At 37.0% G+C, this 25011-nt stretch overlaps 1 protein-coding gene across 1 annotated transcript in view; it reads right to left on the bottom strand.

Annotated features, from left to right (window-relative positions):
- Window positions 1–856: 856 nt before the first annotated feature.
- Window positions 857–25011, bottom strand: part of STK24 (serine/threonine kinase 24) — a 53450-nt gene continuing 29295 nt past the window's right edge. The window contains exons 3-11 of the mRNA XM_056497903.1: window positions 19330–19386; window positions 16429–16537; window positions 16158–16315; window positions 11721–11906; window positions 11320–11465; window positions 10314–10437; window positions 9298–9366; window positions 8280–8416; window positions 857–5943 (exon numbers count right to left, since the gene is read on the bottom strand). Of these exons, the coding sequence (XP_056353878.1) occupies window positions 5907–5943; window positions 8280–8416; window positions 9298–9366; window positions 10314–10437; window positions 11320–11465; window positions 11721–11906; window positions 16158–16315; window positions 16429–16537; window positions 19330–19386 (1023 nt within the window). The 3' untranslated portion in view covers window positions 857–5906. The remainder of the gene's footprint in view (window positions 5944–8279; window positions 8417–9297; window positions 9367–10313; window positions 10438–11319; window positions 11466–11720; window positions 11907–16157; window positions 16316–16428; window positions 16538–19329; window positions 19387–25011) is intronic.

The raw sequence follows: 25011 nt of genomic DNA on the forward strand, positions 1-25011 counted from the left end.
AACATACAGGAATTCCAGTGCTTCAGGACTGACCAGGAATGGAGCAATGATCTGTGTAATGAGGAGAAGAGGAAATACCACAGCATATGATGATGAACAACAATTCAGCTGCAGCCTTACTGGTCTGGGAAAACAGTGCTGAAAAAGCAACAGCACTTGATGTTGCTATGAAGTAAAAGGCTACAGATCTGGTCCTGCCAAAAATAATTATTATTGAGTGGTAAAATAGTGCCTTACAAGACAGGGCCCTGCCTCTTCCCTTTAGAATTGTTATCTATAACAGTGAAAAGCTTTTTTTTTTAATGGAAATATATTGAGGGCCATGCCCTTAATTCAGCCAGAACTGCTTTTAATTTAGAACCCTGGGGCTTGTTGGATACAATGTATCTACTACTAATGATACTACTATCTGCTGCAATAGTTTGTTCTGATCTTTCCAAAGAAATCAAGTAACACCTTATCTCATTAAGTTTCATTTTTACAAAAGGTGACTTTGGAAAATAGGGCAAAGAGCAAGATACCATGATATTTATTGTTAACAGCAGAGACCAAGCTAGGCTGTGGGTGCAACTTTCAGTACCCACAGAGTACCTAATTGCCATTTTCACCTTTTTGTATTATTTTTCCTATAAAAAAAAATTTAAAACAAGATTTATTTTTTCTTCTCTACAACTGTGATTTTTACTTTCTTTTTGAAATGGAACCATGTGAACTGCTGTCATTTGCCAGCATTTTTCTAGGTGTCTACTCCCAGTGTTAACCCAAACCTGAAATGACAGTAAGAGAGTAAAATCAATTGTCTTGATGCTCACATCTTGGGAACAGGCAGAGTCCACGTGTGTGAATAAAACTCAATGTACTAGAAAACTGTAATGTACAACGATTTACTTTTAACCCTCATTCACATCATATCACTGCCTGTTCAGCCAAGCAGGGCCTGCAGAGAGACAGGGTCATTGTGTGCCAGGTCTGGAGCTGTCAATAACACACCTCTCAGCTGCAGGAACACCTCAGGGCACTCCAGGAGATTTACTGCTGGTGTTGTTATTACTCACCATGAAATAGTTGCCAGTTTCCAATAATGAACAAATAAAAACAAAACAGGGACTTCACTGCCTCAGGAGGTTGCACCACAGGCAAAGGGATCAAAAAAGCCTGGACTCCTGTGGTTTTTTCAACAAGATTAAACATCTCCACCATTTATCTGCTGTCTAATTTAACCTCTGCTAAGATGTGTTTGATAATATACCTCAAACCTAACCTCTTTTCAGAACATTTTATCCAAGCAACACTGACACCTTAATGCTTTTGTAAATTCAGTTGAAACCAGACAAAAATGACTGAAAGACAAGTCAGCAGGTAGGAGAAAACATACTGTGATTTCAGAAATCTTGATAAAAGTCTCTGACTGAAGAGGAAGAAAAATTTATTTTAGAGAGAAAATCAGGTGTAATAGCCTACCAATAGCCAAGAACAAAACAGAGGATCGAGAAAGAGCTAAAAAGCCTAATTCTGCCCATTCTTTCTTTCTATGCAGGACCAATTACATAGTGTTAGCCCTCAAGTGCACAGTTACCGTGCTAGGCAGATGCACAACTCCAGTTGCTACAGCACAGCGACACTGCCTCTGCCCTGGGGGCACAGGAAAGCTGGTAGGGGACAAAATAATGGGCAATGTGCCACACATACGTTTTTTCGTTTTTTAGCAGCAGAAAATAGTAATGAAGTACAACTACAGGCATGCAGCTGTCACACACTTTGTCACCAGTTAAAGGTGCAATCCTTGGGGGGGGGTGATCAAACGTCATTTGTTGTGAGCACTTCATCAGTTTCACTGGGCTGGCAAGATGGAAACTACAAGTTGGGTTTTAAATCACTGCCATCTGCAAGTGCTAGAAATTCTGAGCTGATTACCATTAAAACCAGACACTGATTTATAAACTTTCTGCATACCATTACTGACACGTGGGCAATAATTGCTCTAGAAGCCTACAGAGCGTCCCCTCCAGGGAATGGGCCCTGAATCTCATCTCACTGACCACTCAGGTGGCCACATTTCATGAAACTCTTCCTTCTTTATTTCTAGGTCATGTAGTTTACAAGGAGGTTTACTGTGATGGTGCAGAGTGACAAAAGTAAAATTTAAATACACAGTTATAAACAGGCAGCAACATCACAGAAAACTACACACACACACACCTTAATGGTCCTTGGTAACTGTGCATTAGAGGTGGCAGAAAACCTTGCATATGATTTGTCCGTGGCAGATGCTCAGTGCAGTTACCAGCACATCTGCACAACACAGTTAAAAAGAGGAAGCTTTGTGATTTGTGCTATACCTTCAGCTCCTCCCCAGCAGCATATAAAACCGATTTGTAATTGTCCTGATCCTTGCATTATACCTGTGCTTATCAGCACTCTGGAAAATCTTCCAATGATGACTTTTTGAAGGCAAAACCACATTTCCTTCAAAGTCTGGTTACTGTAAAACTACTACAAAACTGGTACCATGCAGTTTAAAATGTAATACAGAATATCACATAAAGCAGTGAGAGCTAAAGAAGATGTTTCCCTAGTACACAAAAAGCACTTTAAGAGGCTTTTTAAGATGGGGTGCCAGGGTACAGGAGGATGGGAACACACTGAGCCAGCCGCTTCACAGTGAGGTGCCAACACACCCAGCCTCACCTTCCCTCTCCACCCACCCCTCTTGCACAGTTAGGGAATTCCACAAAAATGAGTTTATCATCTTCTGTTCCCACAAGCTCACACACAATGATGGAGCTGCACAGGAACCATGGCACTGTGAAGTTACTGCTTTGTTACTACACCTGAAGCGTTCTGTGCACCAGCACCTCATCCTACAGTAAACTGGTCAGCAACTACAAAGTGCAACTGCAGGGAAAATTAAGGTAAAGAAACAGATCTGAGAGTTACAAAAAAAACAAGCCTTCAGTTCAAATAACTGATTTTATTGTTTTTAAACAGTGAGTTTATTTACTGCCCAATCATGAAATCCCTGACAAATAAGCAGTTCTACTAATTTAAAGGTTTGCATAAATAGGGGTAGCTTGTCATTTAGTATAGTTAAGACTGTGTGAAGTACTACCTGCACAGAAAAATTATCAGTGCAACATCGTAACACAGACATGTTTTAAGCATGAAAAAACCTCTCAAAAATATCAATACACTTCTTTTTCTCTGAGAAACTGAGGTGGTGCTTCTTTCAAATGAAGCTCCTCTTCTGTTACCAATATAGACCTGATTTTTAAAGCATCAATTCTTTTCAATAGCAAATGATTGTACTTCTACATTCAAGATACAGCACACTTTTTTTCAGTGAATCTTAGTTTAAGATAGTCTATATTTAAATAATCTGTATATTACATATAAAAATACACATCTCTACCATAAATGAGGTCTTGTCTTCTAAATGCCCAAGCCTTTTGGCCACCTGCCCTCACCATAAGTTTTACTCATCTTAAAGTCTGACACATTCATCAATGCCACCATCTACTCAGAGAAGAACTTCCTCAACATACAGTCCTGGAACACAACTAAAATGCAACTCAAAACACATACATATAACTTTTCAAATGAGTGTTCAAAGAGTGTAGTTTAGAATTTAATTCAACTTGCTGATTGAGAAATCCTTGACATCCAAGCCAGCAGCATAAATTTTAACTTCCCCACTATGTCTCAGAGCTCTGTGTATCTCCAAGTAAGCTCACTTTAATTTCCAGTCCTTACATTAAGAGATGACTAGGGAACAGCTGACACTGATCAATTTATATTTCCAGTGCAAACACACCTGTTGATTTCCTTGTGCAGTCACAGCACATGGATCTATTGAAGGCTGAATGTTCTCATACTGAGAGACATCAACGGGTAAATTTCCCCTTACACTACATTCTGATGCACATTTCACAAAAGCAGTGCTAAATTTGTTTCCTCAAGAGTGAACCTATCCTTAACACTTAAGAGCACACTAAACAACATAATTAAAGATATTAATCAAAGTGGAGTTGTAAAACATTGCTCAAACTTTAGCATTGTTCAATTTACTTTAAATTCCCTTAGCCATAAAGGAAACTCATTACCTCATTAGGCCAGCAAATGAGTAGTGCCTGAAAGCATGGCCACAAGATGAACACACACCCACATTTCTTCCAACTGTTGTTTCAACCTGGGCAGAAGTTTATTAGCTCTATTAGCAAGACAGCGTCCTCTTACTGTTAAATTCTTAAATTAATAAATTAAGGCTATTAATATGCATAGACTAAGGGCTACCATGGTGATAGAAGTCCTGGAAGGAGACCTCACCAGCTTCCACAATGGTTAGTTTACCTGGGTTTCTTGTACCAGTACAGGTAGATATGCCTGTACTTTTAAATGTTGATCCTTTCTGTTCCAAAGCTCCCATCTATATTTTTTAAAAAAAGTAAATATATGTTACCTCACTGTCATGCAAAGCATAAAGTCATCAATTTCTTCATTAAAAGAAGGCAAAAATGCTCTCTTAACTACTGGAGTAAGTACCTGAATATAGTCTTGGTGAAACCAACCAAGGTAAACCTCAGAGTAATACTGTGGGGGAAAAAAAGTAGCAGCAACCTAATCAACTGTGCATACAACTAATGAACTAGTTTTACTATTTCCAAGATCTATAACACCTGAATCAGCTATCTAGAAGCCCTCACAGGAAGAGTAATTTCAAAATTCAGGATTTCAAGAAGTAACTTTTCTCTGGGGAGGCAAGAACAGGGCTCAGCACACAGCACTCGGGCTGCTTTGCAGTCTCTCTGTCCAGCATCTGTCAGTTTTGGTAAAGAGATGCACAGATCAAGGCAGCGAGACCGAATATTGACTCTATGGATAATTCTTCTTTTATGCTGAAAGACACTTGTTTTACTGATAAAAATAGGCATGATAAAGAAATATTTGCCACTGCCTCAGAATCTACATCTTAAGGAGATATTTCAGAATAAATGAAGGGAATAAAGATGTGTGAGCATTTAAACATGTTTGTGAAAAAGAGACTGTGTCTGAATTTCACAAGCTTCATAAATACCCGTTACTAAAACAGAACTATATCAGAATTTGCCTTGGCACAATTTGAAACTGAAAATGTGAAAGAACTCATTCTCTAGGAAAAACAATAATTTAAATTTAAAGCTTTGAGAGACCAGATTTGTGAAATTTAAAACAACTAGAAGTAGTACCATTAATAGAAAGTCACACTCAGAATATAAGTAAAAAGAAAGAAATGCTGGAGAAACAGAATAAAATTGTGTCTGTGCTGAGGTACAAATAGAAGGTTCTATAATACAGGATTAACTCTTTCAATGGCAAATACTTCACATACAAAAATCTAACAGAGATTCACCTATCACATAATTCAAACTTTACATGTAATAAAGGCAAGGCAATACTCAGTTATGGCCTGTCAAATGTTTACCCCACTAACATTATCTACAAAAGCACTTTACCATTTTGTACACAGTGATTCTTTATGCACATTGAAAGGCTTTCTGTTAAAAAAGACATTATATACATATCTGTACACAATTCCAATATCATGCTCCATCTCCCAGTGGAATTCTTAAAGCAAGATACCTGAGGTTTCTCAATATCTTCAATTTCTCTATCACAAACCTAAATATACATTTCAGATTTTACAAAAGGACACCTCCCTGGAATATGTGCATTATCATTTTAAAAAATTATAGCTTTAGGGAGCTGAAAAAGATTGCCTCCATCCAAGAGACTTCATTTTCACTCTTAGGAATGTCCTTCTTCCCAAGGACTTTTGAGAGACTGAGGCAGAACCGCATTAGGGTGCACACCTCCAATGCAGACACCATGGGATCTCTGCTGTCTTCGGAAAGCCAAGAAGGAAGAGTATGTCAGTAGGATGAAGAACTTCCTCCAGCTAGGGAGTATCTGGAAAGGAAAAGAAATAGTTACTGTTGCAGCTTTCAGAAAGGCATTCTACAAGAAGCAGCAATGAAGTTACTCCATTTTATGCTGTTGAAGTTCTGGCCTTTTTCCTTGTACAATGGTGCTCACTACTGCCAGCACACTTCAAAGAAGAGCCATGGAACTGAACAACCCTGTTGAGTATCACTGCTTTCCTAACAAACAGCAACTACCTCTGCTCAAGTGTGTTACTGAGCAGCACTTAATGATGGAAGAACATTTAGTGACTCCAGCTTTTCTACTTTGCAAGTTTACATCAAATCTTTTCAAATTATTACTGGGCCAGGAAAACTGTATTTCTTGATCTAAGCAGATTCTTAAATCATCCAAAGAAATAAGTACACCTTTTAATCACATTAAGTTTCTGGTAAACTTCATCAAACATCCAAGATCAAAACTGGAAGAGGAACGTAACTGGATTCACCCACATTACTGGGTAGCTATTCTGAGGGTCCCAATTAATTCATTCAGACAAACTGACAAAATCCAGTTCTAACCAATCATAAGAGGAAGTGAAAATGTCATCAAAAACTTCTTGTTGAAAACTTATCTTCAGTAATTAGCTACCAAATTCAGAGGATATTGAATGACTTAATGAAGTAACAGAGCATACTTCTTGTAGCATTCAAACAAGAAGGAATTATTTTTTCAGAATTTGACTAGCTCCAAATAATAGCTTTATCCCCAATGGAAACCTACTAATCTATGGAATTATTAAAGCTCATTTTTAATGGGAGTTCTTGCTATTTATTCTTTTACTCCCTTTCTGGAGTCATTATCCCATACTAGCTGGAATATCATTCCTGAAAAAAAGAGAAAGTTCACCCAGATGTGATCCACTGACAAACATTCTCTATGAATAATTTCTTCTCTCCTTGAAAGAGAATGAAGTGCCTGCCTTCACTGTTCTAAGACTTTACAACCAAGAAAAATAGTTACAGTCCAAGGAAGCAGAACAGAAGGAAAGCAATGCTAAATAGGTATATAAAGGGTTCTAAAATCTTTCTTGTAGCACAAAAATTATTAATGTTGCTGTAAAGACAGAACAAGTAAGATCACTTCCAGCATCCCCAAAAATGCCCATGTCTGGGAATTGTCTCCACATGGTCATTTTCAGCCTCAATTGCAGCATCAAGTCTTTGAGGTTTCCATTTCCAGGAAGATCCCATACCAGACTGATAAAAATATAACACTGAAATATTAGCTGATGAAAGACTGGATTCAGTTTTGGAACCCCTAATGGAAACAAAGTGAGATGGAAGCTCCAGCAACTCTTTCAAGTCTGCCAGAATCAAATGAGACAGGACAGGACATCTGGCACTAGAAGTAACCTTTCAGCATTAGAGATGCTGACTGGGCTTCATTCTGAACAGCCCATAAAGCAACAAACACGACTGCTTGCAGGTTTCTTGGCACTGGTTTTTACTGAAGGGGAAAGTGTCAGCCTGGAAATCCTGTGCTTCAGCCTCAAAGCTGTGAATTCCTAAACTTTACCAAGCTGTGGTTAGAAACAGCAGAAGGGAGACACCTGCTCAGGGTGATCTTTCTCCATGTAGTGGTCCATGATTAATCTTTCACATGAGTTTTTTTTCTAGTACCAAGCAATCCAATCTAGCTGCTGTGAGATTCACAACAGTTGTGGCCTCCTACATTCAAGGTTGAATTTATAGCCTCTTTCAGCAGCACTTCTGAAATATATAACCCCTTATCTTTTCTTGTGCAGTATTTAAAGGAACAGAAAATTGAGTATTTGTTCATAATATGTTCCTAAGCAAGGCAATTAGAAAATCTCATGAAATTTGGCCTTTTTAAGTTAAGACCAAATATTGGTTTTGAAGCTGCCACCAAAAGGCCATGCAGACTTTCTTTAATGAATGAACAAGGAACCACTGACTATGTGAGTGTAAGAAACACAGCCCAACTGAACAGTCACTTTATCCACATGGGTGAAAGCAACTAAAAGTGACAGTCTTCTCTGCAACACACATCCAGACATCAAGGAAGTGTGTGTCCCTTACATGAACTGCAAAGGGAAAAGCTTGTCCAGTCTCATTTGATACACAATATGAACACCAACAGGATGAACATACATATGTGCTATCATCTGAAGCTAAAAATCAGAACTGCTGATGTGATTAGGTTTTTTTCCAGTAAGCAAACACTATTGCACAAACTGCAGGCACAAGTGGTTTTCTTCTCCACTAGAAACAGAAATTAATGCTTTCAACTTAACATAAGGCAGATATTTATAGAATCATATTTGCAGCTTTCTTTAAGTCATACTGAAATAGTTTCATTACCTCTGAAGCCTCTGCACAAGGTGTGACACCATAGTATCTGCAATGCCTGGACAAGCCTCTTCAGCTAAATAAACTGCCTTCCTCAGTTCTTCTATGGAATCTGTATTACCACCACACACCTCACTCTTCTCTTTCAGCTGAAAGAAAACCAGGAAGAAATATATTAATATGATAATAATAAATATTTCTATACATAATATAATCAGAAGCTTGTTAGGAAGTGACCATCAGTGTTCACAATGTCAGCATTTGACTTTCATCATACACCCTCACATACTGAAGACTTTTTTCAAACAGAAGTTCATATTAACAGTACTTATCAGGATGTCATCATCTTCACATGTCTTCAATCTTCACACATCCTCACTGTGAGAATGCTCACAGTCAAAATGATAACACAGCATACCAAGAAAAAAAAGCTGTTTAGTTTCAAGATGTGCTTCCTGTACTTTAGTATCCATACTTGTACACCTGTAGCTTATACATACATGCTGCAGTAATTTTATAAACTTTTAAAAATAATCTTATCTTCATAAATTCTTCTCTTACCCTTCCTATATTCTTTTTCAAAGTTGCTTTTAAGTATTCAGGGGAAAAATATAAAAAATAAAAAACTCAGAATGGGAACAAAATACAGTTTTCAACACTGAAATTCAAAAGTGAAATTCTTGATGATCTGGTCCACAACTGTATCCTGGAACAGTGAAGAGCCTGAAATGTTTAATAAGATGAATAATAAAGCAGTGTCAAAAACAGAATGCTGCAGTCCAAGCATTTACACACCTTTTTCTTGTCATGGTCATTGCTTTAAGCCAGCATGCCTGATGTTACTACCATGTACATCAAGAATTGTTAGGAGCAAAATACAGATCTCAGAAGCAGACATACCAAAGGCACAATTAAAACTTAACACAGCAAGTTCAGAATGGGTAGTAGCAACCTTAGGTGTCATTTATTAAATTTTTCAAATTTTTTCAGATAAACCTTGGAATTGTTAAGTTTTAAAGCAATAACTTACCTCTGCAAATAAAGGGGATATAATTGTAGACAGGCATTGGGATAGAGGCCTCTTTGGGATATCCTTTTCCTTTAAAGAAAAAAAAATCTGACCAATTTTATTTCTGAAAATAAGCATCCTTATTGTATTCTAGTATTCTATATTCTATAAATATTCTATATATATTCTAGTATTCTATAGTATTCTGTATTCTATGTAGTTCCAACATGCTACACTTTATGAAAGCTCTGTTTCCATATATGGAAAATGTTCCACAACATACTATTCCAAAGCACTGTGGAAAATAGAGGCTGAATTAAAATTTGAGACTACAGCACCTCAAATACATGCAAGCTCAAAATCAGAAGGGGCAAAAAACCCAAACCACAAACCAAAATCACCAAACTCCCACAATCCTACTGAGCATAAACTAAATCATAGACATGGTGATATTTACTAGGTTCATCCTATATGGTACAATATTTTTCTTATATTTCTCCAGAATTTTTAGAGCCAGCACAGCAACAACCTGCTCTGGCCACACAGGTTTCAGAAAACACAATGGAGCTGTTCCTAAGCATCCCTTATTCTGGGCTCTTTGGGTTTGGATTTCTTCGGGTTTTTTTTTTTTTGGGTTTTTTTTTTTCTGGGGAGGGAGGGACACAGGCACATTCAATTCTTTGTTACATTGGTAGTCTTTTTCCTTAAAAGACAAAAATGCCTTCTCCAAAACTCCAGCCTAGATTTGCACTGTACAATATTGCCTGGTCTTCCTCCAGTGGTTGTATTTCAGAAACTAGGGAAATAATTTGGTACATATTTTGTCAACTACAAAACAGGACACATTAACAGAATGCCCAGACTTCAAGTCTTACTGAGAAAGTTTTGTGAAAGGCAACTGTAGAAAATACGTTCTTAGTAAAAGTTCTGGAAATTTCACAATATAAATGCTTTTAAAGGCACAAAATAAAATCACCCCACTAAATTATTAAAGCAAGAACTATCTCCTTGTATTATAAAGTCAATAATTTGAGCACCTTATTTCTTTGCAACTCCAAAGGCTGGGCTGCTCCATTCTCTAGATTCTTGGGGTCTTTTTCTCTTATTGTAAAGATCCACTCCTCTGAATCACTCCCACCAGAAGCCTGACCATCTGCTTCACTTCAAGGGAAAGGGAAAAAAAAAATCAATTTTTATTACCTACATCTTACTGCTGATGTTCATTCAATATACATACTAAATATAAAAACTACACTAAAGACCAAGATCAGGACTCTATTGTGCAGGCCACTATATATAAAGATAAGTATGAAAATTAAGGTAACTTATCTCCCAGATAAATTAAAATATTTAAACCAAGATACTTCATCATATATAAGGAAGTGAGGCATTACAGATTGACAAAAACTTTCCAAGTCACATTAACAAGTTACATGAAGCGTTTTATTGCTATCTGAAAACTGGTTTTAGTAGAGTACCTCAAATCATTAGGGAAATTAGAAAATTTAATTCACTTTTCTTGCCTAGAAAAATAGCTAAGACACTGGAACTGTGGTCACTGGAAGGCATGAAGACATTAATACCATAAAGAAATATACAGCTGTAATGTCACCCAAGAAATAACCTGATGCTTGCCATTAGCATGCAGCCTGGAATTGCAGAGAATAGTTGTGTTTTCTTTACTATGAGGTATTTAATCCATTTGTGAATAAGTTGTAGCAATCTCTTCACTTGAATTTCATTTACACAGTGTTACTTGGCTGTGCAGCTTGAAACCTTCTGCCTGCAGAACAGCTGGCCTCAGGTCTAGAAAGAACCCTGGACCCTACATAAAAGAGAAGGCCCCCCAGAATATGGGCCAGAAGAGTTTTTCTCAGTGACTGTTACTTGCATGAAATCCCTGGCAATACTAAAATTAAGCCTGAATTCATTTACCAAAGCTGCTAAGCTGAAAAGCTGCAAATAACACAGCACAGGAATATATGTGCTAAAAATAACTCCTGGCTCCTCACAAAGGATATTTCATAGACTCATCAAACTTACGTATCTGAGTCATCAGAACTGGAGTCGTCATGACTTTGCTCAGACTTCCATCTCTTGTGCCTGTCAATGAGGTCAGCCAAGTACGATGTCTTCTTGGAGTTTCGTAAAATGAACTTGTGTTTTAAAAGTTCTTTTGCAGTAGGTCTCTTAAAAGAAAAAAAAAAAAAAAAGAGAGTTGGAGGTTTTTTTACCATGTTTGAGAGCGTTGAGTGACTCATTATAAAAACAAAGAAATCCAGAGTTTAGTCTTGATACAAATGAGATTTTAAATATATACAGTATCTAAAAATATACCTGTCACTTGTGTCACACCGTATTAGAGAAGCCGAATGACACTTACTCATGCAATTCATGTAAAGCAGTCAAGTTCTCTACTACACACTGACAAACATGAAACTCACAAAGCTTGGGTCCTTGTTCAAGCAGGCCTCGACAAATTCTTTGAGGGATTTACTGAAGTTTCCTTCCAGCGTTGGTGGATTGTTCTTAGGAATGAGGAACAAAACTTTCATTGGATGCAATTCTGAATGAGGTGGCTCTCCTTTTGCAAGTTCTATGGCTGTTATGCCTAATGACCAGATATCTGCCTGTAAGAAAAAATGCTTTTAAGATAAGGTTGAAGAAAGAAAATAATTGGCTTGCTATTCTAGTTTAACCATCAACACAAATCTGCTTGCTCACACTGTCCCCTGGTGGAATGGGAAAGGAAGAGAATTTGAAGGGTAAAGGGGAGAAAACTTGTAAGTTATGAACAGTTTATTAATCAAAATAAAATAACACTAATAATAAATTATAATGAAAAAGAAAATAACAAAGAGAGAACTAAAACCCAAGAAAGGCAAGTGATGTAAGTGGAAACAACTGCTCACCACTAACAGAAAGATGCTCAGCCAGTCCCTGAGCAGCAGATCCCAGCCCACCTTCCCCTGGTTTTATTGCTGAGCATGAGGCCATATGGTGTGGAATATCCCTCTAGTCAGCTGGGATCAGCTGTCCTGGCTGTGTCCCCTCCCAGCTCCTTGTGCATCCCCAGCCTGCTCACTGGTGGGTGAAAAGCAGAAGAGGCCTTGACTCTGTGCTGCTCAGCAATAAAGAGAACATCCCTGAGTTATCAACACTTGCAGCACAAACCCAAAACACAGCCACATACCCACTACTGTGAAGAACATTAATTTTACCCCAGTCAAAACCACCACACTTGTAAAGGTAGATTTTTAAGCTTTACTATAAATAACTTCATGTGTAAATTTGTTCTGTTACCACTGCTTTATGTGATTAAGCACACAGCCGAGTAAACGGAGCTTCTCGGTTGTCTCCACTCTTCAATATAAAACAGTTCTTCTAAGTAGAGTTTAAATTTTTTTAAATCAATACTACTACACCAAAAATCAATGGCAGTGTTGTTATAAACTAGCATTTTATCTACCATATTCAAGTACACTATATAAATACACGGTAAATCTAAAATATTTACATAAAGTAAAATGTTTTAACTTGCACAAGATCTTTCCTCAACATAAGTTAGCTAGTACAACCATCAGAAATTTTTATATATCATTCTTATTCACAGACTAGAGAAATGCAGTCTTGAACAATAATATTCAGCTTTTTGGCCAAAGTAGCCTCTGAAAGTTTTCACTATTAAAATGTGCTACTCTTTCTAGGGAATCCTGTCTCCCTTGATACAAATCCTATTGCAAATCTGCCTGAAGTAATGCATTATAATTTTCTTATGTTTTGCTGAAATCACAGACCCAGAATGTCTATTCCAAGGACAAGATGCCAATTAAAAATATTTATGTTAGGTTTTTTTCTATTTCTTTTTAAGTGCAAGCAGAACAGAGACTTATTCTCAGGAAAACAGGAAAGCTCTGACACGAGCTGTCTGGTTTTATTCCCAAACAGAGCAGTTGGAATTTTGTTATGTTGTAAAAACAACTATTTCCAGGTACTGAATAGAGCAGAGATTTCATTTGTCACTGCTGTCTTTACCAAGTACCCCTCAATCCCACCTGTGTCAGCCCTTTGGATTCTCATGGTTATCTTTGACTGACTTGCACACATCCATTCCACTATCACAGCCACAGTGCCTGGCCCAAAACAAGCTTCTCCTTACTTGTTCAGACAGTATCCTACTGTTAAGAGCTTAGTTACTTAATTTTGCAAGTAAGAATGAAAAAAAAGGAGAGTCAATTAGCATACCATCGAATTTATTAAATGCCATTTTGTTAGCCCATGTTACAGAACAGTTCCTGAGCACAAAGAATTACATAAGCACATGAGTCTCAAATTTCATTTATCTTAATAAGAGCATTATCAGCTAAGCTCTCCTCAAGCCTAACTGTGAGTAAATTCCCTCTAGCAGGAAAGCTTTTCTTGGTTACAAAAGAAAAATGTCACCTGGAAAGATGAGTCTTCATGTTAACAACTGAGTATTAATATTTCCAATTTATTAATAATTTCAGTTTCTCAAGAGTGAAGTGTTAAAGCCACATAAATGGATAGATTTCTTTTTTTGCTAGACTTTCAGTCATAGGTGGAGCATGTGTGTATATACAAGTATAAACATCAAATTTACATGTGTATGAGTGCATAGATATTCACTTGCACACACACACATCTATATAAATACTTCCTTTTTCCTCATGTATTTTTAACTCTACTGCTAGTGACCCTCCTCTACCAGAATGAACAAAAAGGTTCAACAAACCATGGCTGCACACTAGACTCTTTGAAGTCCAAGATGGGTTTTGGAAGTCTATTCCTGCTGAAAACATCAAAAATAACTCACTCCATATTCCTCTGGAACCATAATCTCCCCTTTCACAGATAAGAAAGGAAGTACCAATTGCATGTGTATCCAATTAGGCATTTCTAGGATGCACTTGACTGTGACAAAGAAACCCCAGAACAAGCACAAATAGTTCTCCAAGAGGAGAGGGATAAGCATGACCTCAGGACATGGTGACACTACGTTATCATTATGTTTCATCACATTTTTTAATTTTTAGAGTTTCAACAAAAATTCTTGAACAAAAATTCTTCTTCCAAGTTCAGATGACAGTTAACAAGTCACTGGTAATTACTATTTATTGCAGTACTGTCATAAGCCTTCCCTCTTCTAATCTAATGAGTAAAATTCAGCCTGGCTCTGAAGTTCTTGTAAGTCAAAGAAAACAGGCTATGTGCAAGAGAAAGCCATTTTCAAATTAAATATCTGGTTTTTACAGTACAAGTTTTATGGTAGAAAGAACAGGGAACTAGATATATATGAAAAATTAAGCATGTTAAGAAAACGTGTTTTCAGATAAGACAGGAATCAAAACAGGAAGCAGAAGCACTGCCAGAAACCAGAGCCCTTTCAAGCTTTTATTTGGAATCACTCATCAAGTATCCAAGACTCTTATGTCCATGTGACATTGCAGACTGAAACAGCCAGAATGGAAAACTCAAGGGCTGAATCATACTTTGTCCAAGTGATGGTCATTGCCAGGAGCCAAACCTCAAAAAAACAAAAAACGCAACCCAACCAACCAAAACAAACAAACAAACTAGAAATCCCCCACAGAAACATATGAAGAGAGAAAAAAAAAACATTCAAAAAAAGTTTGCTTAACTTTAAATTGGGATGTTGGGGTCATCTAAGCTTCTACAGGTTCTACAGTGTTTTGCTTGTTATAGCCTCTTTACAGAAATATATCAAATAGGGAATTAAGCAATACTACAGCCTAGACACCAGAGTGGAAAGTGGAAAGAAACATATCCCAACCTTTCTCACTGCATGGAGATACGGCCAATCAACAAATCTCTGCAGGGAAATCAGAGGAGACAGGCAAGGAAAATGAGCTCAGGGAAGAATATAAGGAAATACTGCTAATTACCATAAAGAAAGCTGATCTTAACACAAGTTGGGCTTGAGGGTGACCTTTGTTTCAGACCTACAGCTGCAGCAGTAGGTTGAGCAAAGAGCCTTTCCTGATAACATGGGTGTCCTGCTGAGCTAGCCAGGCCATGGGGGGCTGGGAGAAGGCAGGGACAGCAAAGAGTTGTGTATGTATCTCAAACAAATAGAAGCATAAAAAACAAGTAACCAACAAAATGAACTTTGAAAAATGCAACAGGCTTGATTTGGCTTTAATGGGCATATTCCTTCCTGGCAAGTAGGGACACACAGTGCCATACTGGTGAGAATACAGGGAACAGTAATGGAATCACATTTCTATTGTGACCCAACTATATATTACAATTGATATATCCTCCTTGTGTTGAGAATTCAGTATGCTGATGTGCCACTCTGCTAAATCAAAATCATGTATATAGATAAATATGGTATTAAATATTAACACCTCCCAAATGGCAAATCTGAAAGAACATGGTCAGAGTAGCACAGACCCACGCAGCACATTCTGCCAGAGATGAGTAACAGCCCTTTCAAACAACACTTTCACATCCACCAAATCCATATTCTTCAACTGTGTTGCTGGCTATTTTTTTCTAAAAACAAATTGAAGAATGTTAACATTTTGTATATATTTGGACTCTTCTGCTTTTAAACAGCCAAAAATACTCATCAATAGAGTGGGATAAACATCCCAAAGTGATGGGATGTACTCGTGAATACTGTATCATATCTTGCCATCTGGATTACCTTAATAAACTAGGAAACTAAAACTCAGGATACAAATTAGGAAACCTTTCCTCACCAACAGCTTTAAGCTGCTAGGAGTCACCTGAACACATTATCACAGCCAAAGTTATTAGCTGCATTCTGAAGACCAACTTATGTAATTCAAGCTAGAAAAAGGAGGGGACTTTGGTAATACCTTGCAGTATCTTACCTTTGAATCATATGCTGATTGCTTTATTACTTCAGGTGCCATCCAAAATGGCGTTCCCACAAAGGTATTCCTCTTTATCTGTGTATCTGTTAGCTGTCCAGCTACTCCAAAATCTGCCAGTTTTACTTCCCCTTGTTCAGACAGCAATACATTAGCAGCTGGAATAAAGAAGAGGAAATACCAGAAATGAAGATATTTGACCCCATTTGACAATGTAAGGTTGCACGAGTTCTTCTGATATTCTTTCATCACAAATAATAAAACTATTTACCTTTAATATCTCTGTGGATTTTCTTTTCTGAATGCAAGTAATCGAGTCCTTTGAGTATCTCCCTCAATATTGTAGCAATTTGAGTTTCATCAAGTGAGCCAGGTTCTAACTAGGAGAAGCAAGAAATGTTTAAATATGTATAAAAAAGGGAGAAACAGAAGAGAATAGAAATAACACTGTGACTATAAAATGAAATTACTCCTTCTGTCACATCTCAAAACTTCCAATTTTCTAACTTCATAACGTGAGACAAAACAGAATATTCTTTTTAAAAATACATAGTTCTAAACTAAGTGGCCTAATGAACAACAGGCAAAGAAATAATTTATCTAAAATATTATGTAAACTTTGTTAAAGGTGCCATGAAGACAGAGTCTCAAATTACTGCTTTGTGGTCAGGTCATAGATTATACTATGCCTTTGAAAAGCATCTGATTGTTAACATTACACTGAACTTAGATGTGCAACTCCACAGACCCTATGTGGACCCAAAATCTCAAAGCCTGAGCAAGAAGCTAGGGCATTCAAGGTACTAAATCAATCAAACAGTCTATGACTACATCCTACACTGGATTTTGAGAAACTCTCTAAAACACAACACAGATTGATAGGCTGAGAGAACACTACATATTTTAAAATGTTAACTTTCTTCATGTAACACTGGAAATATAAATCTACTAATTGTTAAAAGATTGCAAGTAATTCTTCTTATGAGAAAAATCAGTAGTGTTAGATGATCCCAAGATCTTTACATCTGCTACGAATTTTAAGTGTGACTAACAGAAGAAAGTCACTACCCAGAGAAATTCAATCAATAAGGGCATCTCAAGTGAGACACTGAAACTTTGTGTCCAACAATTAATATTGGAAATATTCCACTATTCTAGTTTGCTCCACAACAGCACCCACTGAAGCACAATCAAAAAGTTGTACTTCTAAAGCTTCATTCTGTGAGAAGGAAAGCATTTCAGATAAAGATTTTTGGATAAAAATTAAAAATAGTACATCCCTCAGAAACCCTCATGCATAGCAACAGAGGTAATATTTCATGGAACAATGCATTTGCTTTATCTTTGCAGCTTTAGTTATAATATTATTTGCTTTTCCTTAGCTCTGATAATACATACAATATCACCACTATCTGAAACCCACTAAGATAATTCTCAACGCTTTGCTCCTGCCAGGCTGCAAGCACCAGTTTGAGACTTGGTAACACAACACAGCATATCTAATGGGGGGAAATCTCTCTTATCAGCTCACCTTAGTGAGGAGAAATTACTGAAAACAGAGTAAATCTGAGAATATGGGCACTTGTACCTCGGTCACAAACTTGAACTACACTCAAAGTTTGAACAATAAAATGTACATGCAGTTGCATTATATATTTTTTTTCTGGTGAAATCATCCAGTGCATACTCAAGTACAGAAAACATCAAGCAAACATGACATTCTCTAAACACAGAATTTAAGGTACCAGGTAATCCTTGCTTCAAGTATGAAAATGTGGCAAAGCATGCCAGAATCTCATTGAGAACCATAATGTGCATGTTAGAACTAGAACATGCACCAGAACATAAACTGAAAATTAATGAAGCACACAAAAGGTGTTTAATAGACACTTACATTATTATTTCAGTTCTGTGGTGCAATTTCTTCAATCACATTTTAAGATGTGAGCAAGGACTTTCTACTATTTCTAGGCAACAAATTTAGTGAATAAACCCATAGTCACCACACAAGTGAAATTTGTGTGATGAAAATAAAAGAAGAAAATATGGTAACGTTTTTTCATTCTGCTCTTTTATACCTATACAAAAGAAAATATTAGCTAATTTATAAAAGCAAACCCAATTTCTAATTGCTCTAAAAAGTAATAACAACTATAAATAAACATTTTTTATCATATGTTTCTGGAGAACAGCATGAATTTTTACACAACCACAGAACAACCTAACAGATGTGGGAGCTAAAGGTATAAACGGGTTCAAAAATACATAACTGCAGGAAGTCCACATTTAATACCCACCCCTGTCTTCTGAATGTTACCAGCAGAATCCCTTTACAGTAACCTTGCTCCTTCTGCTCTTTCCTCAAGCATTTATCAGTTACCTCATTTGACAACTGCAAACTCTGCTACAAAGACATTCTGCCTCAATTTGTATAACAATTTTAACATACTTAAAACATGCATTATTATTTCTATAATATGTTTTTAAATCTACAATGAACATAAGAAGGTGTGTCATTTGGGAGGGGGCTTGGGTGCTTTTTAATAGCTGAAGTGAATGTCAGCATCCAGTCACAGAAAACATGATCTACACTGACCCCTTTGAATTCCAATTCAAACCTGGGGACTCCATCCCAGGTGCAGAATGAGGCACTTACTCTGGTTAAATTTCATACACTTGGTGATTGCACAGCCCCTTGGTCTACCCTCCATGCAGTCCAGAGCTTCTTCTGTTTCTTTGAAATAGTATTTTTAATACCAGCCTAAATTGTATTCCAAAAAGACTTCGAACAAGGAATCTTTTATTTGTTTGGAGGAGGAGGTGGTGAGGAAGATACTTTAAAATGTATAAACTAAGAAGAGTTGTGGTGGCAGAACTAAGAGATACAAAACTATTTTCAGGCACTAGTGCTCTCTGGCTGACTGAAGATTAGCATTCTAAGATGTTTATATCCTGCTTCCAATAATATGTTGCTTAGTTCCCCTCTATTTACACAAATAATCAGTCATGCCTCATGGAAAGTAACATTTTTCTGGCATTGACAAATACTTTTCTCCTTTACTTAAAGTGAACATTGCCACAGCCAAATGATCTACTATAGTTTCCAGAACTATAAAGTAGGAAAATAATTATGGGAAGTAAAGTAAGAAAAAAAAAAAGTGAATTTACTTACTAGATCAAGGGCAGAGCCTCCACCTAGATATTCCATTATTATCCATAATTTTGTATCCTGCAAAACAAAAAAAACAATAAAAGTGTATTAAGGGTAAAAAAAAAAAAAAAAAAAAAAGTAATAAGTTAATGGAACTTGTTCCATTCTTTTTGCTGAAGAAATTGTCTGTAGTTTTGAAACACTACTGACATTTGGCTGTTCCTCAAAAGTATCTTTGGACTCTTTACTCAAGAGTGTGTGCATGGCAGAGAATGCATTTTCACTTTAAAATTAAAATTATGGACATTCCAAATATCAAATAGTGTTACATATATTTCCTTTTGTTAGAAAATATTATCTCGATCTTTTTGATCATCTTTATTTGTACAGATACCTCAAAATATTTTCTTTAATAAGCTTGACTCCAGTCTAGTTTAAATTGAAATAGAATTTACTCTTCATTTTTCAGCATTGTTTCATTTTCTTGGACAGTCAAGTAGTTTTCTCCACTAATGCTTATGCATCTGATATATTGTATAGAATTTTGCACAGTTGTGTTCAAGAACGAAGAAGCAAAGTAGTAATGAGGATTGTTTAAGATGGCTATAACAATTTACTAGCTTCAGCTAGTAACAGAAAAGGTAACAACAACATCAAGCTACTATATTTCTAAAGAAAACCTTGATACATATTCCAGGACTGTTTAACAGAAGATATACAATACACTGTGCTAAGAGACTAGGCCAAATAATTTATTGCCACTGTATGCAGCATTTTTTTCCCAAATACACTAAGAGAAGCAGTTAGTCCAGCTTTTCCTTGCAGTACCAGCCTTAATACACACAATAAACCCAAGTCACAAATCTATTCTGTCTACTACTACTGTAGAATACAATAGTGTTCAAATGAAATTACTTCACAAAACACACTGGTGGTTTAGTTCTTATGATCATCAAGTTATTTTAAGCTTTATTAGTTTCACCTCTATGGTATGTACCAAACTTTCACAAGATCTCTAGCATAATAATACAGATATCTCTCAGAGCAAGGAATACAAATAGCACCAATATCCATTTACTTTATCTGACATAAAAAAACTTCACATAAAAATAATGGCTCACAGCTAGGGCATCTGACTCTGAATTCTCATCTATAAGGATGGATTCAAATTTTTAGAGAAGTGGTAAATGTATTGCAAGACATAACTTCATCTAAATCCTCTGATGGATTAAAATTTCAGCTCTTAGGACTCAATTAAATCTTTTAGTCATTATTATATCCATAATTCACTGTATCCACCCCCTCTCTGGACTTAGAATGCACCTGCTGGAGGTAAATGTGCATTTTTCCTACCTCCAGTTACACATACTGTACTATTTTTAGTTAAGACCCTGGATTAGAGTTCCTTCATCATCCACTATTTTTAACACACAGATTCAGCTAAATTTAGATACCTTTCTTCAGGAATCAACTCATGCTATTTGACAAACACAGTCTTGTTAAAAATATTTTAAGAGAGCCAGAACAAATTTTTTAGGAAGAAAGAGCAATTTAAAAATACAATCTATCTCAGTACTGACAAACAACACCCTGATAGTGCTTACTTTCTGCAGACACCACAAATATTCCAAGAAATGTAACTCATCTTGAAACAGTCCCTTACAGTAAGTACTGAATTCTTGTTTCTCTGCTAAAACTTTTTCACGTTTTTCCTGTCCCTTCATGGCTCCAGGTCCTAGCACCTCCAGAACAAGAACATTACTCAGATGTGTCTTATAGTGAGTCATCCTAAACTTGATCAAAATTTTGTATTTATATTTTGCTCATAAAATGTCTTTAAACATACATGGAAATTCTTGAATATTCAAAACTTGCACTTCATTTTATCACTAACTTAAACACAAACATGTCAACTGCATCACTACTTCACTAGTTCACTGGAAATGCCTGGTTGGGAAACAACAAGGTAAAGGAAGTCCTTTACAAGGTAAAGTAAACCCTTGACCCTTTCAAGAATAGGGAAGAAACAAAGGGAGGGGGGGAACAAACATCCACAACACCTCACACAGAGGTCAACAAGAAATGCATCTTCCCTTTTCTATTACCTCAATTATCTCAAGGATTTAAAGAGTTAACAACTTGAAATAAGATATAATTTCCCAAAGAAGAAACTCTCTAGAATGCTTGGTATCAAATTCTCCAGCTGAAAACTAGAAATTAGAGGTAGAAAATAACTAACAAAAATATTTAAGAATACCATTTTAATTACATAGTTACACAATCATATAACACAATTACACTACTACATTATATTACTCATAGCCTTTTAAAATCATCATTTATCATTTTAATTATTTTTCTAGTTCAATTAGTTTTTGCACCTGAAACTTTCACCTGAGGCCACATCTGAATTTACAATACAAAAGCCACTGATTCAGTAAACTTATTAATTCTACATTTTAAAACAAATAAAGTATGGAAATACAGTTAAGAAAAACACACACGCACAACTGTATCTGTATCCCCGTGTAAAGCTGAATAATAGCAATCTATTTCAATTAAGGCATCTTTTTATCTGGATCCCTATATTCAAAGTTATTTTTAATTCTCTATGGCTCCCCCTTGCCTCAGAAATATTACTGAACTTCATTGACAGTTTTAGGTTTTTATTTTTAAAGTTTCCATCATTCATATGAAGTATCTGAACACATTCATATGATTCATAGAGGTGAAACTAATCAAATAAATTTAATTATTATGGTAGCAAGTCTTACTACCACCTTTCCCTAATAATTTTTGGAATTTTTTTAAGCTTTCTTATATAAAATTTGCATATATTGCTTAACAAGAAAATACAAATAAATCCTTTTGGTGAGACAGCTGTAATGAATTTTTCAATATGCACTTCATCTTAGAGCCAACAACCTATAATATATACTGACTTTATGCCTGTGGGGGCTTGGATGCTAGGTATCCCCCAAAGCATTCTGTCACTCCCTTTCTCACCTGGATATGGGAGAGAGAATACAGCAAAGGCTAGTGGGGTGAGGTAAGGACAGGGAAAGAACCATCTCCAGGTGCCCTCATGGGTAAAGAAGACTAAAACTGGGGACATCAGTTTAATTTATTACCAGTCAAATCAGAGTAGTATAATGACAAATAAAACCAAATTTTAAAACCCATTCTCCCTGGCCCCTCCTCCACGGGCTTGAATTTCACTTCCAATTTTCTCCGTCTCCCCCCTCCAGTGGAACCAGAGGATGGGGAATGGGGACTGTGGTCAGTTCATCACATGTTGTCTCTGCCACTCCTTCCTGCTCAGAGGGAGGGCTCTTCATGCTCCTGCCCTGCTCCCACAGGAGACAGTCCTTCATGGACTGCTCCAACATGAGTCCTTCCCATGGGCTGCACTTCTTCATGAACTTGCCCAGTGTGGGTCCCTCCCATCGGGTCCATTCCTTAGGGAACAGTGCCATAAGTCCTGTCAAACCTGCTCCAGAGTGGGATCATCTCTCCATAAGGGCAGTGGTCCTGCCAGGAGCCTGCTCCAGTGTGAGTTCCCACAGGATCCCAGTCTCATCTATCAGGCACACCCACCCATTTGGGTGATGTGGGATTCCCCCATGGGCTGCACGTGGATCTCTGTGCTCCCACTGACCTCCATGGTCTGCAGGGGAATCTCAGCTACAGCATTTGAGCATCTCCTCCCCCACCCCTTCTCCACTGACCTTGGTGCCTGCAGAGCTGTTCCTCTCACTTATTCTCACTCCTCTCTCCAGCTGCAGTTGTGCAGGCTTTTTCCTCCCTTCTTAAATCTGTTATCACAAAGGCACTGCCACAGGCTCAGCCTTGGCCAGCAGCACATCCATCCTGGAGCCAGCTGGCACTGGCTCTATGGGACTTGGGGAAAACTTCCAGCAGCTTCTCCCAGAAGCTGGCCCTGTGGCCCCCCACTACCAAAACCTGAGATAATGCCTTGTAAAAGCAGCACAAGGCCAGCACAGCACTACTATCAATTGACTTTGGCATCACCACAGCAACGGGCCTCCTCCTTTCCTTCTTTTCTGAGTATCTCTGGCATGCTTCACATTCCCTAACACCTACTGTCACTTTCCTTTTTAAAGCTGCCCAAATTCTTTTTTTGCTTGAACTTCTCACCCTCTTCAGCATATATTCCCCTTTTGCACTCAAACAGAACTCTAAAACCACTACATTTTCTTCCATAGCCTAGATTAGTAATTATATATTACACATAATCACGCTTTCAAGAAGATACTACATTTATATACTGACACTAGCAATATTCAGTGCTCCATCTTAAGATCTGAAACAAGACCGGTTTTCTTCTTTTAAGCATCAGCCACAATGCAGTATTAAATTTTCTCCACAATACAGTGAAGCCATGGTGAGTCATCCATCCAAATTTAGGATTATTATTTCTCTGTAAACTTAGATGAGCAGATTAATGAGGGCACATGGAACATTTCCTCTTCCACAGCAAGAACAAGAGGTTTTCGTCTGATACCATGAAACTGAAGAAAGGATCAGCTTTGGAATCTAGAAGAAGCTCTGTTAAGAGTTTCTGTAGGTCCCTTCCAAACTATGGTTGCTCTTCTTGAAGTCTGACTTCTGATTTTAACTCTGGAACCACAGAAAACCTTACAATAGTAACTTTACCTCTCATGAAGTTTCCTTCACCAAGTTACTTCTATACCATGAAAGCATTTGCAAAGTAAGTGCAGATACAGTAGGTGAAGAATTTCTAGTATATAAAAACTGAAGACTATACACTGGGGGAAAAAAGGGCCATCCACCAAAAAACGCCTGTAGATTCTCAACAGTAAGGTTTAACTGAAATCTGAGGAAGACAGAAGACTTACAGAAACAAGTAATCAAGGACTTTTAAGTTAAAAACTGAATAAGCATGGGAGAGGCCTACCTACAGAGATGCTTCATATTTCTTTTATGTGAAGAACATACACATTTCTTGGCACAACAATATCATACAGGAGAGACTAGGCTAAAGCAATCAACACAAGAATGTACTGATGAAATTGTTTCTAAATCTCCTTTCTTGTGGGAAGGAAAGACTGCAGAGGAAAATCTAACACAGTCACAAAAGAGAAGGACTGGAAGGACACTGAAGGAAGTGCACTGAATGACCCGTGAAATTTGAAAACTGTAGTAACAATAGTAAGCATATATTTGTTTTTAAGAGAAATAAAATCTCCCCACACCTATTGTGAGAAAGAGAATTTTCCAACTTGAGCTCATTGTGAGAAAAGGCATTTCCCACCTTAAATTTACAATACACAATTAGCAGCAGAACAAAGTTTATAAATAAACATACGTAAAAAGCTTGTTTAGTTATGGGCACAAGCCATGTCCAAACTCCACTTAGAGTATCTGCAAGCATTTAAACTCCAATGAACGGTCAGAACCTAGAAATAATATATTTGTTTGAAATAAAAAATTTGCTAAATTGACCTGCATACAGAAATTTTACCATCACTGCATTAGGAGACCTAGAATACTGAAAAACAAAAAGACAGAACTTCAATTGATCTGAAAAGAACAAACTAGTAACAAAACTGATATTCACTACACAACTTGAGATGTGATAATTTGTTTAATAATTTTTTTCAGTTATGCAAAAGTAATAAGGGCCAGGAAAAGACTCTTACATTTAAGTACTGGTATAAA

The sequence above is a fragment of the Oenanthe melanoleuca genome, chromosome 1 (assembly GCF_029582105.1).
Source record: "Oenanthe melanoleuca isolate GR-GAL-2019-014 chromosome 1, OMel1.0, whole genome shotgun sequence".
Taxonomy (NCBI): Eukaryota; Metazoa; Chordata; class Aves; order Passeriformes; family Muscicapidae; genus Oenanthe; species Oenanthe melanoleuca.